Source organism: Ceratotherium simum, chromosome 36 (genome assembly GCF_057802395.1).
Source record: "Ceratotherium simum simum isolate JZ-2026a chromosome 36, ASM5780239v1, whole genome shotgun sequence".
Classification (NCBI taxonomy): domain Eukaryota; kingdom Metazoa; phylum Chordata; class Mammalia; order Perissodactyla; family Rhinocerotidae; genus Ceratotherium; species Ceratotherium simum.
This window is the reverse complement of record NC_141935.1, coordinates 19,299,769-19,315,406: the sequence shown is the minus strand read 5'-3', so window position 1 is coordinate 19,315,406 and position 15,638 is coordinate 19,299,769. Positions and strand designations below refer to the sequence as shown.

Below are 15,638 nucleotides of genomic sequence, written 5' to 3'. Positions count from 1 at the left end.
ACAGCAGCCCTGGTTCCACTGCTGTGTGGCTCTGAACCTCAGTTTCTTTATCCATAAAAGAGCGCTTGAGAGAATTAGGGAAAATAATATATGCAATAGCACTTTTTAAGCTGCAAGAAGCTAAACCTTCAATTGCTGTGATTACGCTTCTGTGCTCCGCCTTGGTGCGCCCTTTGAGGGCTGGGCTCCGAGACTCCAACTTTCCCCAAGTTCTCAAGAGACAACTACTAAAAATAAAGTGGCGGGGACCAACCGTGTGAAGCTCGCCGCCGCCGCTAGACGGAGTTTAAAAAGTCGGCTTGCGCCCTGGCAGACACCTGGGGACGGAAACCACACCTCGTCTGGAGCGCAAGAAGCGAAAGAGTCCGTGGGTGATGTGAAATACAGCCAGCTCGCGAAAGCGGGTCGGGACGCAGGCTCCCGGCCCCTAGGGTCTGCTGTCGGGAGGTGATGGCCCCTTTTTCTCTTTTTCCTTGCCCCATCCAGCTCCCAGTTTCTTTACAAGGGGAGGAAGGGCCTGTGAGTGGACTCCAAACCTCCCTCGCTTCCGTCCGCATCCCGAGCGCATCCCGCGCTGCCCGCGCCCGGGCCCGGCTGTACCTGTCGCGCAGGTGGCCGCTGCGCAGCCCCATGGCCGTGCACTCGGCCGCGCTCACCGGCACCCCCTTGCAGGACTTGACCGGGTAGATCCACAGCTGCGCCACGGTGCCCACCTGCTGCAGCCGCCCGCGCCGCCGGGGCCTCGCGCGGCGCCAGGCCACGGCCCCCAGCGCCACGGCGGCCAGTCCCAGCGCGGCCACCCCCAGCCAGCCGGGCCGGGGCCGCGCGGGGAGGCCGAGGCGGGCCAGCGCCGACGAGGCGGCGGCGCCCATGGCCGAGCGAGCGCGAGCGCGGCGAGAGCTCTGCCCGGACCCAGCGCCGGTGCGCGCGCTCCGCCGCCCGGGGCTGCTCGCGGAGGTGTGGCCCTTGGCCCCGAGGCCAAAGGGAAGGCAGCTCCTGACTCCTTCCGGGCGGATCAGAGGGCATCGCGTTTATCTCTGGAGGGGTGGCCCTGGGGCGCTCAGCTTCAACACGGCCTTTGTCCCGCTGTCTTCTCCACTTCCGCCGCCTGAGGCTGCAAGGCGAGATACCCACCCCCGTGATCGCTACAGATGACCAGTTTATTTATTCACGTATTTGTGGGTTGTTTAACCTAAAATAGACAAAAATGCAAAATTTGCAGGACAACGCGTCATTTCTAAATCAGAAACCAGGCAGCGGGAAGATCCCTCGCTTGGGGATAGCGAGTGGCGCGTGGGCACAGCGCGGCCCATGCGGAGTGCCCAGCGCCCTCCGCCGCCCTTCCCGCCTGCCACGCAGGGGCGAGGGAGCTTGGGGCAGTGGGAATCTGAGGGCGCGGGGATGCGACCAGGTCCTCAGGGTCCGCGAGCCGGAGCCTGTGAGAAGCAGGCGGTCCCAGGTTCTCCTGGCCGCAGCAGCAGCTCAGAGCGCAATGGGCAGCGGAGAGCGCCCCCTACAAGTCTCCGAATTCGGTCCCTTCCTCCTGACCGGAAGGCTCAGAGATGGAGCTGCATTCGCCAGGGCCGTGACTGGGAAGGTTGGTGCTGGCACAAGGTCCGAGGCTTCTTCAGGCCAGAGGGAGTGTGACCCGCCTGCAGGGACTGCCCTCAGTTACTGCCATTTCCAAATCAGGTCTTATTTCAAAACAACAAGGTCAGCCAGTAGGGTCAGTGTGGTTTAGGAGCCTTAAGCTCTTGTTTGCTGCGCCAGAAAAAATTATTCTGACACTTGTTAAAACGGTGAGGAAGACTTTATTCAAGACTACTACTCAACAGTGGAATAGCTGGATCACACACATGTACCCAATTATCCCTTTCACCCTCCAACCTCCCCCCTTCCCCTCTGGTAACCACCAATCCAATCTCTGTCCCTATGTGTTTGTTTATTGTTGTTATTATCTACTACTTAATGAAGGAAATCATACGGTATTTGGCCTTCTCCCTCTGACTTATTTCACTTTGCATTATACCCTCAATGTCCATCCATGTTGTCACAAATGGCTGGATTTCGTCGTTTCTTATGGCTGAGTAGTATTCCATTGTGTATATATACCACAGCTTCTTTATCCATTCGTCCCTTGATGGGCACTTAGGTTGCTTCCAAGTCTTGGCTATTGTGAATAAGGCTGCAATGAACACAGGGGTGCATGTACCTTTGCAAATTGGTGTTTTCAAGTTCTTTGGATAAATACCCAACAGTGGAATAGCTTGTAATTAGTATTTTGGTGGTGAACATGATGTAGTCCATGCAGAAATAGAAGTACAATGATGTACACCTGAAATTTTTGCAATGTTATAAACCAATGTTACTGCAATAAATGTAATTTGGAGCTTTAAAAAAAAAAAAAAAAAAAGACTACTACTGCTCTGATATCAGGAACAAGTCGAGGATGCCCACTCTTGCTCCTTTTATTCAGCATAGTATTGGAAATTCTAGCCAGAGCAGTTAGGCAAGAAAAAGAAATGAGACACCCAAATTGCAAGGAAGAAGTAAAACTGTCTCTTTTTGCAGATGACATGATGTTATGTATAGAAAATCGTGGGCCGGCCCCTGGCTTGGCGGTTGAGTGCGCGCGCTCCTCTGCTGGCGGCCCCTGGTTTGGGCCCAGGCCCGCGCCCACGCGCTGCTTCTCCAGCCATGGTGGGGCCGTGTGCCATAAGCAGCAACTGGAGGGATGTGAAACTATGATGTACAGCTGTCTGCTGGGGCTTTGGGGGGAAAAAAATAAATTAAAAAAAAAGAAAATCGTAAAGTCTCCACCAGAGAACTGTTAGAACTAATAACTGAATTCAGTAAAGTTGCAGGATACAAAATCAGTGTACAAAAATCAGTTGCATTTCTATACACTAACAAGGAACTATCAGAAAGAGAAATTAAGGGGAAAAAAGCCCATTTACAATTGCATCAAAAAGAATAAAATACCTAAGAGTAAATTTAACCGTGGAGGTGAAAGATCTGTATGCTGAAAACTATAAGACTGATCAAAGAAATGGAAGAAAGAAATAAATGGAAAGACATTCTGTGCTTATGGACTGGAGGAATTAATATTGTCAAAATGTCCAACTACCCAAAGCAATCTACAGATTCAATGCAATCCCTATCAAAATTACAATGGCATTTTTCACAGATATAGAAAAAACAATTCTGAAATTTGTATGGAACCACAAAAGACCCAAAATAGCCAAAGCAATCTTGAGACCAAAGAACAAAGCTGGAAGCATCACACTTGCTGATTTTAAAGTATATTACAAAGCTATAGTAATCACAACAATATGGTATTGGCATTAAACCAGACTCATAGATCAATGGAACAGAATAGAGAGCCCAGAAATAAACCCATGCAAATATGGTCAATTAATTTACAACAAAGGAAGCAAGAATTTACAATGGGAAAATGACAATCTCTTCAGTAAATGATGTTGGGAAAACTGGACAGCCACATGCAAAAGAATAAAACTGGACCCCCCCATCTTACACCATACACAAAAGTCAGCTCAAAATGTATTAAGAACTTGAATGTAAGATCTGAAACCATAAAACTCCTAGAAGAAAACATAGGTGGTAAGCTCCCTGACATCAGTCTTGGGGGTGATTTTTTGGATTTGACACCAAAAGCAAAGGCAACAAAAGCAAAACTAAACAAATGGGACTACATCAAACTAAAAAGCTTTTTCACAGCAAAGGAAACCATCAGCAAAATGAAAAGGCAACTGAATGGGAGAAAATATTTGCAAATCATATACCTGATAAGGGGTTAATATCCAAAATATAAAAGAACTCACACAACTCAATAGCCAAAACAAACAAACAAAAAATCTGATTTAAAAATGGGCAGAGTAACTAAATAGACATTTTTCCAGAGAAGACATACAAATGGCCAACAGGTACATGTAAAGGTGCTCAGCATCACTAATCATCAGGGAAATGCAAATCAAAACCACAATGAGGGGCCAGCCCCGTGGCGTAGCAGTTAAATGTGCGAGCTCCGCTGCTGGTGGCCTGGGTTGGGATCCCGGGCGCACACCAACACACTGCTTGTCAGGCCATGCTGTGGCGGCGTCCCACATAAAGTGGAGGAAGATGGGCAGGGATCTTAGCCCAGGGCCAGTCTTCCTCAGCAAGAAAAAAGAGGAGGATTGGCAGATGTTAGCTCAGGGCCGATCTTCCTCAAAAAAAAAAAATTAAGAATAGAACTACCATATGATCCAGCAACACCACTTCTGGGTATTTATCTAAAGGAAATGAAAACAGTAACTTGAAGAGATATCTGCACCCCCATGTTCACTGCAGCATTATTTACAATAGCCAAGACATGGAAACAACATAAGTGTCCATCAGTGGATGAATGGGTGAAGAAAACATAGTATATATATACAATGGAATATTATTCAGACATAACAAAAGAAGGAAATCCTGCCATTTGCAACAACATGGGTGGACCTTGAGGGCATTATGCTAAGTGAAATAAGCCAGATAGAGAAACACAAATACTGTATGATCTCATTTATTTGTGGAATCTAAAAAAACCAAACTCATAGATATAGAGAACAGATTGGTGGTTGCCAGAAGCATGGGAGGTGGGCGAAGTGGGTGAAGGAGGTCAATAAGTACAAACTTCCAGTTATAAGATGAATAAATTCTGGGGGTGTAATGTACAGCATGGTGACGATCGTTAACAATACTGTGTTGTATATTTAAATAAGTTGCTAAGAGATTAGATCTTAAAAATTCTCACCACAAGGAAAAAACTGTTACTATGTGAAGTGATGGATGTTAACTTATTGTGTTAAGCATTTCATAATATATACATGTATCAAATCATGTGGTACACCTTAAACTAATACAATGTTATATGTCAATTAAAAAAAAAGACTATTACAATGGAGACATTACAATAGGGCTCAACTCTGAATACAGCAAAGACACGTGGGGATTTACAGCCCAGGAGCAGAGTGACGGGATCAAGTGGATGGAAAAATTACTAAGAGGAGACATCAAGGGTAGGAGGATTCTTACTGACTTAACAGGATTCTTGCTGAAGGCAGGTCAAGCTCTTAGATGTCATAGGTGGGGGTGAAGAACTTGATCAGATAATGAGAGTGATCAAATATAAAGGGTAGAGATTCTCTCTAAAGTGACTTAGTAGGATTCTTGCAAAACTGGGCTATGCAGGTGTGGCAAAGCTAGTGGCAAGGTCTAGGCCTAGTCAAGAAAAGGGCTCAGAGGAGCCTTACTAAAGTTTGGTCAAGGGGAGAGTCATTATCAGGTCCAGCTCCGCACATGGGCCAGGACTGTACAATTCAAGACCCCACCAGAATCATCCACGCAGATGGAGGGTGTCTTATATCAGAGAAGGGAGAGTCCCCAAAAGGGAATCAATCCCCTTTCCCCAGCTGGCAACACACTTCAGGGCCCTTCGGTGCTCAGGGAAGATCTGTCCTTGAACGTTGTTCCTCGCCATAAATATTTGGGTCTGAACAGATTATATCTGTCCTATTTGTTTCTCTTCCAACCCCAGGATTCCAACCCATTCCCCGCTCCTGTGAAATCCAGGAATTGTGTTCAGAGTCCAGAGGTCAGTGTTGCTTCAGCTGTTGGGGTACATAATGATCTCACCTCTTCCAGGAATGAGCTGGAGGGAAAAGGGGCTTGGAGTAAACCCAGCTTCCCCAGAAGAAATGTTGATTGATGGTGATGTGTGCCATGGGGGAACAGAGTGAGGAGCAGCACGTCTCAGCGTGACAGAAGAACACCGTACTCTCCACGGAAAAGACAGCTCAGGGGCACTAAATTTGTGTATTTCAGTTGATCTCTCTCCCTCATTTCTCTTCAGAAATTTAAAAGGAAAAATTTGATTCTCTATTTTAATGGTTGACATTAAAGTTAGTATCATTTTTCAATTTCATCATTTCCAAAATTTACCCAGGTATAGAGCTAACTTAACAGTTTTACCTTACATTACAGGGTGCTGGGAATGGAGGTTAATTTTGTTACCAAACCAGGCTCATTTTGCCCACCACGTGGTGTACCAGTCACCAAGATGATGAGTTTTCAGCAGAGAAAGGGTTTATTCACAAGGCAGCCAAATGAGGAGATGAGAGAATAAGTCTCCAATCTGCCTCTTCGAAAATGGGGATTAGGAATATTTATGGGATAGTGGGGCATGGTGGTGTGAAGTGGGGAGAGATGATTGGAGGTAAGGAGAAGTGAGGTCATTGACAGTAGTAGTCAAGCTTCGTGGCTCTTTGTAGGATGCATGTTCACAAAATGGTGGCATCAGCATGATGAGAGTGGAGTTTTCAGACCCCTGACATCAAAGGGTCACCTATGGATCCCTGGCGTAGGCCCAGTTAATGAGCCAGTGGTCTTAACTGGCCTGAACTGGACAAGGAGTCGACTCTCAGTTCCTGAAAAACTCAAGCACCGGTTACCATGGTAACTCAAGCATCAGAGATGTTATCTATAGGGCAGGTTTTAGTAAGGCATTATCTAACTACTTTTGCAAACAGACAACTGATTGAGTATAGTTAAAACAAGTTGGCCCCTGGTTTCAATTTCAGTCCCAGAACCCAGCAAAGGAAAATGGAGAAGGAAGATCAGCTGCTCCTCACTGGCCACTGGGCAGTCTCTCAGTCACTGGCCATCAGGCCTGAGATGGGCCATCTGTGTGGTTCATGATACCCACCCCCAGCCCCCACCAATGACAGGAGGTAATGTTTGTGGAGTCTGATTGTGTCTCTGGAGAGAAGCCCTCTGCTCAGTAATCACAAAGGGTAAAGAACAATGAATGACAGTGACTGAAGTTCTAATATAAAATGAGAAACGCCCTGGAAGGTGACTCATAAATACCGAAGAAAAAGTACAACTGAGATTCACATTTATTAGTAGTAAAGAAACCACAAATTATAAGTGGGTTAATTAATTCACATGTTACTTCAGAGAGAATTTTTGTTTACTCATACCAAAATAGTTCATTTCTCTGTTACAAAAAAAATTATTTACACCTAAAAAGATATGTTCATGCTTCCTTCCTCCCAATCCTACTCTCAAAATTTCATTCTAAGTCCCATTCTCTTCTTTATCATAGTTGGAATTCCAGGTGGTGTATCTGGCAATTACACACAAATTACTTTTATATGGCTTAATAGAGGCATAATCAACTATAAAAAGAAGGTCTATAAAATAATTTCCATACTCAAGTACAACCTGATTCCATAATAGCAAGGTCAAAACTGAATGAAAAGTTGATAGGACTCAATAGCCATGTAAAAATCAACTAATAGGAATTTCTGGCTGTGTTAACATGTAAAAGTACGTCAGGAAACCTGTTGTTTTCCATGCAATGATAGGTAATAAAATGTAGACGTTTTCCTAAAATTTTGTAGCTGTTTAGCTGATTCTTTAAGCTTTCTTTACTCATCAATATTGTCAGGGACTGAAGAAGTGTAATAGCTACAGTAACATTCAAAATAATTTTACAGGCAAGCTTATTTATTTAAAAACTCTTCATTACCTAAAATTTGTATACTTTCTTATTCCCAAATCAAATCTAATACTTTCCTTGCATTAACTTGGAGCATACATAACTCCAACAAGTCAAAAATAGAGATTTTTTCCAGGGTGAAGATGGTCAAAGGCTGATAATAATGATTCGCCGAGGTGGTGCTGCTGTCATCAAAATCCTCATCAATGTCTCCGGGACACTGAAACCTGAAATAAATGACAAGAATCTCTGATTATTTGGTTATTTCTCCTGCCAGTCTTAAATAATTCAAACATCTACAAAACAGTCACTTATTGAGGTTAAAATGCAAGAAATATAAACTATGTCCTGCACCAAATTACCTTAATAGAGAAAAGCAGCCTTAAGACGGAGTCACCCGGGGCCAGCCCAGTGGTGCAAGCAGTTAAGTGCACGCGCTCTGCTGCCACAGCCCGGGGTTCGCGGGTTCGGAACCTGGGCGCGCACAGACGCACCGCTTGTCAAGCCATGCTGTGGCGGCGTCCCATATAAAGTGGAGGAAAATGGGCACGGATGTTAGCCCAGGGCCAGTCTTCCTCAGCAAAAAAAAGAGGGGGATTGGCAGATAGGCATAGGGCTGATCTCCTCACAAAAAAAAAAAAGACTGAGTCGCCCACCTTGTTCTGGCAACAACCCAAAGCAAGGGACGTCTCTCACACGCCATGTGGGGGTGCCCACAGCAGAGTGCTTCTGAGAGCAATTGGTCCAGCTGCTGAAAAATATGCCTAAACCCCACGAGTCAACAATTCCCCTTTAGGAATCTAACTTACAGGAAAACACTTAATTTTAAAATGCTCTGCATACAATGATATATACTACAATATTATTTATAACAAAATTAGATATAGTCCTAGTGTCAAATATTGTAAAATGGTGTTTAATAAGTGTCATATTTATACAATGTACTGTTATGAGCCATCAAAAACGACATTTGAATAGATTGGAGGCCTATTAGAGTGCTTATGATATATACTTCTGTATTATATATAATATGATATATGATATACATATGATAAATATATCATGTATGTACATATGATATATACATGATATATATCGATATATAAATTATATATCAAAGATATATTTATCTATATAAATTATATTGATTATATAGAAATAAACTATATATAAATTAGATATATATCATATATATCTCTATGATATATATAATTATATATGTGTATATATAATTATATATGTATATATGTATATATAATTATATATGTATGATATAATATATCATACATATTTTATATCATACGGATCAGTACATTAAACAAACAGAAAACAACCAGAATAAAATTTATAAACAGTGACAATGAGTGATTTTTCTCTTCTACTTTTCTGGTATTTTCTAAATTTGCCATGATGAACATATATTGCATTTATAATGGAACAGATGAACTTTTATATAATTAAATTTTAAATGGATAAATAAACAACTCAAGGAACCCTGATGCAAGAATTAACTGCTGGGGCCGGCCTGGTGGCACAAGCGGTTAAGTGCGTGTGCTCTGCTGCGGCGGCCTGGGGTTCGCCGGTTTGGATCCCGGGCGCGATCCTGGGTGCGCACCCACGCACTGCTGGGCAAGCCATGCTGTGGCGGCGTCCCATATCAAGTGGAGGAAGATGAGCATGGATGTTAGCCCAGGGCCAGTCTTCCTCAGCAAAAAAAAGAGGAGGATTGGCAGATGTTAACACAGGGCTGATCTCCTCACAAAGAAAAAAAAAGAATTAACTGCTATTTTTTGTAAAGGTTTTAATCCACCTGTCATATAAAGGAGATCCCCCAGAATGCAGAAACAGTAGTAGGCTCACTTAAAGTAAATGAGTAACATTGCTGTTATTTTTAAAGCCCAACAGAAATGCATCACCAGACAGGAAACCCCTCGGTGCTTCTGGGGGGACTGGGGTCAGGGAGACTTGATACAAAGTTCCACAGGTGGAACTCTTAGGGCTGGCACTCAGGGAAGAGAAGCATGTTCAGAACGGAGAAGCGGGAAAAGTGCCCAGGGTGGGTGTGCAGGGAGTGGCAGATAATAATGCTGAAAGAAAGCTTGGCGCCAAATGGCAAAGAGCATCTATGCCACACTGAGGACCTGGGCATGCCACACTTCCCTCTCCACCCCCACAACTTCCACCTCCTTAAATCACATGCCGTCCCCCGCCCCCAGCCTTTCCCCTCTACTGTCACCCCACTCTGGTCCATCCCACACCTGGCTCTCAGCACATTCTTCCAAAAGCACAGTTTTGATCATGATTTGGGCTTAAACAAGTTCCACAGCTACCTTCACCTGCAAACTAACTCACAAGAACCTACAGTATCTGGCTTTACCCCTCCTCTCCCCTCCTCTCCACTCCAGTGTCCTCCCAGGTCCCTACAGTAGCTTGGCCCTTCTAGGAGCTTCCATCACAGTAGATCCCTGGAGCGCTCTCCTGACTTTCCTTCCTCAGCGAGTCCAGGTTCCATAGCTACCCTCAAGCTTTCCTCCACCACCCTACCCAGAAAGGATTTATTTCTCCTCTGAACTCATGAAGCACTGCATCTCTCCCTGAGTTGTAGTTATTTTTTTATTGATGTCATAATAGTTTATAACATTTTGAAATTTCATTATTGTTTGTCAGTCACCATATAAATGTGTCCCTTCACCCTTGTGCCCACCCTCCAATCCCCTACCCCCTGGTAACCACCAAACTGTTCTCTCTGTCCACGTGTTAGTTTATATTCCACATATGAGTGAAATCATGCAGTGTTTGCCTTTCTCCATCTGACTTTTATTTCGCTTAACATAATACCCTCAAGTTCCATCCATGTTGTTGCAAATGGGACAATTTTGTCTTTTTTTTATGGCTGAGTAGTATTCCATTGTATATATATACCACATCTTCTTTATCCAATCATCAGTCAAGGGACACTTGGGTTGCTTCCATGTCTTGGCTATAGTGAGTAATGCTGCAATAAACATAGGGGTGCATTAGCCTCTTTGGCTTGTTGATTTCAGGTTCTTTAGATAAATACCCAATAGTGGATAGCTGGATCATAGGGTATTTCTATTTTTAATTTTTTGAGGAATCTCCATACTGCTTTCCATAGAGATTGCACCAGTTTGCATTCCCACCAGCAGTGAATGAGGGTTCCCGTTTCTCCACAACCTCTCCAACATTTGTTATTTTTTGTCTTGGTGATTATAGCCATTCTAACGAGTGTAAGGTGATATCTTAGTGTGGTTTTCATTTGCATTTCCCTGATGATTAGTGATGCTGAACATCTTTTCATGTGCTTATTGGCCGTCTGTATATCTTCCTTGAAAAAAATATCTCTTCACATCCTCTGCCCTTTTTTTGATTGAGTTGTTTGTTTTTCAGTTGTGTGACTTCTTTACATATTATGGAGATTAACCTCTTGTTGGATGTATGATTTGCAAATATTTTCTCCCAACTGGTGAGTTGTCTTTTCATTTTGATCCTTGCTTCCTTTACCTTGCAGAAGCTCTTTAGTCTGATGAAGTCCCACTTGTTTATTTTTTCCTTTTGTTTCCCTCGTCTAAGTAGATATGGAATTCGAAAAGATCCCTCTAAGACCAATGTCAAAGAGTGCACTGTCTATATTTTCTTCCAGGAGTTCTATAGTTTCAGGTTTTACCTTCAGGTCTTTGAGCCATTGTGAGTTAATTTTTGTGTATGGTGAAAGAGAATCGTCTACTTTCATTCTTTTGCATATGGTTGTCCAGTTTTCTCAGCACCATTTATTGAAGAGATTTTCCTTTCTCCATTGTATGTTCTGAGCTCCTTTGTCAAAGATTAGCTGTCCATAGATGTGTGGTTTTACTTCTGGGCTTTCAACTCTGTTCCATTGATCTGTGTGACTGTTTTTGTGCCAGTACCATGCTGTTTTGATTACTATAGCTTTGTAGTATATTTTGAAGTCAGGGATTGTAATGCCTCCAGCTTTGTTCTTTTTTCTCAGGATTTCTTTAGCTATTCGGAGTCTTTTGTTGCCCCATATGAATTTTAGGATTCTTTGTTCTATTTCTATAAAGAATGTCATTGGGATTCTGACTGGGATTGCATTGAATCTGTAGATTGCTTTAGGTAGTATGGACATTTTAACTATGTTTATTCTTCTAATCCATGTTCATGGGATATCTTTCCATTTCTTTATGTCATCATCGATTTCTTTCAATAATGTCTTATAGTTTTCATTGTATAGGTCTTTCACCTCTTTGGTTAAATTTATTCTTAGATATTTTATTCTTTTTGTTGTGATTGTAAATGGGATTGTATTCTTAAGTACTCTTTATGTTAGTTCGCTATTAGAGGATAGAAATGCAACTGATTTGTAAGTTGATTTGGTACCCTGCAATTTTGCTCTAGTTGTTGATTATTTCTAATAGTTTTCCAATGGGCTCTTTTCTATATATAAAATCATGTCATCTGCAAACAGCACAAGTTTCACTTCTTCGTTGCCTATTTGGATTCCTTTTATTCCTTTTTCTTGTCTAACTGCTCTGGCCAAAACCTCCAGTACTATGTTGAATAAGAGTGGTGAGATTGGGCACCCTTGTCTTGTTCCTGTTCTCAGAGGAATGGCTTTCAGTTTTTCCTCACTGAGTATGATGTCGGCTGTGGGTTTGTCAAATATGGCCTTTATTATGTTGAGGTACTTTCCTTCTATACCCATTTTGTTGAGATTTTTCATCATATATGGATGTCGGATACGAGTTGTAGTTATTTTTTTACACACAAAAATGTATGGCATACGGCTGTGCAAAGAGCCTCTTCGCTCTACCTCTCATCAGCTCCTCGACCCTCAGTCAGTTGACCTATCTGAGCCTTTCTTTCTTGTCCTTGCAGATGCTGATTATCACATCTATCTCACAGAGACTCTAAAAGGATTACAAAAGATAACACTCAGGCTCCTCAATGCACAAAGACTCCTGGGAGCTGAAATGACTGAAAATTGGCTGAGTCAGAGTGAACCACAGGTGTTCCTTGCCTCAATCTATTGCAAAACAGGATCTGACTGAGTGGATTTGAGACTGAGCAATACAGAGGATACCTATTTGTTAAGGCAGCTCAGCAGCCACCGGGCTCCCTCCAATCAGACGACATATCAAAGAGCTTGGCTCACGCACTGACCCAGATCCAATCAACTGCGGCCTGAACAGCAAGAACACAGGATCAGTTTCACTCAAGCCAGACGGCTCAGGCTTGGGTCCACGTTCCCCAGATGGGGCCTTAAGAAATGGTAGGCACTTAAGAACTTCCAAGTTTTCTCTCGTGCTTATTCATTTCACCAAATGCAAGACACATCAATCCAAAGATGCACCACTATTATATGCATGATTAAGATTTTTCAAAGAGGCATCCTGAATGTTATAAGAAACTTTCTGATTTCAGAGACGTTAAAATGTGGGAAAAAATAGGCATTTTAGAACTGATGAAATACAGTTATGGTTATGTAAACGCCTGATTGTAACAGGTAGCCAATAGAAGTTTCTTTCCTCTTCACCCACCTCAAAGGCAAAGCCTGTCTCATCTTCATATCCACTATGGCATCTAAGACTGGGCCCTACATGGGGTAGTTGTTGCAATGATAACAATAAAAGTCATAGCTGTTATTTACTGAGCACTTTCCATGTTTCTGTTGCAATGCTGCAACTTTATATTAATTAATCCTCAAAATAACTTTTATTGGTTGTTTTGGTGAATAATATTATTATTCCCACTTTGCAGAGAGGATACTGAGGCTGGGAGGGCTGAAATAACTCAACCAAGTTAGGAAATGGAGCTGCTAGGATGACAAGCCCAAGTCTATCTAACGCTAGATCTGGACCCTCTGAACCCCTATCCTATGTTGTCCTGAGGATGGTCAGGCGAGAAGGTGAGGAGGTCAGGCCAGAAGTAGACAGAAGGATGGTCAAAAGTCTTGGAGGTGAGGTGACTGTAAGAACTGGGTTATGGATTTTATGAGAAAAGTTACTTAAAAACCTCAATCTGAGGTCTTCTGACTGACTTTCTCATTCCTATAATTTGGGGGTTCGGTATTATGCTCCAGGAGGCAGAGTTTTATGTGGCCTGGTGAAATCAAGGTGAGAGCATTATTTTCTACCTCGTGATTCAGAATCCAGGCACCTTGATGTCTTGATTTTTTTTTCAAACTTTAAATCATATTTAAAAAATACACTTGATAAAAGCATTTGATTTAATGGTTTTCCCCAAGTTGATTTTGAATAATTTAAACATTTCCCCTTCACTTTTCCATCAGAGACAGAAAAAATAAATATAGAACTCTCAAGAATGGCTCGCCTTCATTTCTTTATTCCTGAATGGTATTCCCTAATGAACTGGGGACATAAACCTGCCTTTCTGCTGAGGATCTTGCATCAGCATTTTATAATTGGATGGGAAAGTGGGATGGAGAAGTCCGGAAGAATACAGATTACTGAGGGGAAGAAAAATAAAGGGCATTTTCCAACTCTGAAGATCAGAACACAAACTGCTCACTAACCCAAGAGTTAAGGCAACAAAATGTAAAAATATCTCAACACAAGAAAACGTGGCAGTGTCTCCCAGGCACCGCATTCTAGAAGCGAAGCTGACCCTTTATCGTGTCACCATAGTGGATCCGTCACTGTACCATCCGATACACAGGGTCACCAACTTTTAGGCTTCCAATTTTCTCCACTGAATAATAGATCCCAAAAAGTGGGGATGTCTTGTATATTTGCTTCTCGGAAGGATCACAGAGGCGGTAGCTGAAAAAAGCATCAGGCACAAAAAAGAAATAATCTAAGTGCTCTCATTAGAATTCAAGTCTTCATTCTCAGGTTATCTATAAATACATAGCAAGCCTTTTCTACAATGTTGACAGAGACCTGCGAGCAGTTAGTCAACCTTCAAATAATCCTAGTTTTTCTAGAAGTATCCTGAGAGTCTAAACAATTTTTCCATGGCTTCAGTTTGAGGCCAAAAGGAAAAAAACTTGTGTTACTTAAAATAAATACTTTGTTTACATGTGTACCTCCAACTTCATAACCCATTGAAACAAATGCTCGTACAGTCTCAAAATGGAAATGCCCTGAACTCCCCTAACCTTCCGTTTAATGCATGGAACCACAATGCTTTCTACCCCTCCAAGTTTAGAAGCCCCAAACTGGGGTTCTTTGGTGAACAAAGCTGAAGATAGAGATGCAGTTGACAGGAGGGCTGGACTACTGCTGAAGTTAATTTTTTGCAAAAGCCCTGTCTAAAAAAAAAATTAACTTCACTGCATCTTAAAAATCAAAAAAAAAATCCCAGAATTGTAAACCTGAAGACTTCAAGCAATAACCTCTTCTCTAACTTAAACCCATTAGAAACAACAAAAAAAAAAAAACAGAGGAAAGGGAAATAAAACAGGATACATCTCCCAAAAAATGTTAACTTAGATTTAAAACCACATTCTATATTCAGAACTCAAGTCAGCCAAAATTCTTTAAATAAACACATGGTATAAAAGCAGCTCCTGGATAAATAAACTCTGACCACTGATTACCTTCCAATTTTTCTAATGGTTCATTATACAACTTCAATTATTCTCATATTCCTTGATATTGACTCTAACAAAGAAATTTGAGTTGCAATAAAATTAAAGTATTTGAGGTCTTCATTTGGAAATACACATGTAAATGTTATTAAAAATTGATGTGAGAGAGATGAAAATTTCAAAACATAGTCTTATACAATGAAAATTTGGTCAAAAGCAATAGAAGATCCATCCAGACAAAAAGAGGAAGCAACAAGTACTCACATTAACCAACAGACACAAACCAACCAGAAGGCCGAGTGGAAGGTGCTCAGAGCACCCACACCCACAGGTAGTTCTCGGATGGGGATAATATTAAAAATACATTGGATACATTGACGTTCTACCTCCTCAGGGTCTCCAGTGGCTCCTTCCTGTCTATCACTCCAGTATCTGGGTCTACAGTGGTCAAAATGCACCTGTCATGCAATAACCAAGGGTTAGGTGACAGTTAAGACCAATGAGCCAGCCACACCCCCAAGGTCG

At 42.3% G+C, this 15,638-nt stretch overlaps 2 protein-coding genes across 4 annotated transcripts in view; both read right to left on the bottom strand.

Annotated features, from left to right (window-relative positions):
- MTARC1 (mitochondrial amidoxime reducing component 1) overlaps positions 1–1,030 on the bottom strand; it is a 71,496-nt gene extending 70,466 nt beyond the window's left edge. The window contains exon 1 of one of the 2 annotated variants that reach the window (XM_087424370.1): positions 601–1,030. In XM_087424370.1, coding sequence (XP_087280496.1) covers positions 601–872 — 272 coding nt within the window. In that variant the 5' untranslated portion in view covers positions 873–1,030. The remainder of the gene's footprint in view (positions 1–600) is intronic. The other variant, XM_004439673.3, reaches the window with a different exon arrangement.
- Positions 1,031–6,920: 5,890 nt separating this feature from the next.
- Positions 6,921–15,638, bottom strand: part of MTARC2 (mitochondrial amidoxime reducing component 2) — a 37,787-nt gene continuing 29,069 nt past the window's right edge. Inside the window, exons 6-8 of one of the 2 annotated variants that reach the window (XM_087424369.1) lie at positions 15,500–15,571; positions 14,189–14,343; positions 7,669–7,770 (exon numbers count right to left, since the gene is read on the bottom strand). In XM_087424369.1, the coding sequence (XP_087280495.1) occupies positions 14,217–14,343; positions 15,500–15,571 (199 nt within the window). In that variant the 3' untranslated portion in view covers positions 7,669–7,770; positions 14,189–14,216. Of the gene's footprint in view, positions 7,771–14,188; positions 14,344–15,499; positions 15,572–15,638 lie in introns of both variants that reach the window. The other variant, XM_087424368.1, reaches the window with a different exon arrangement.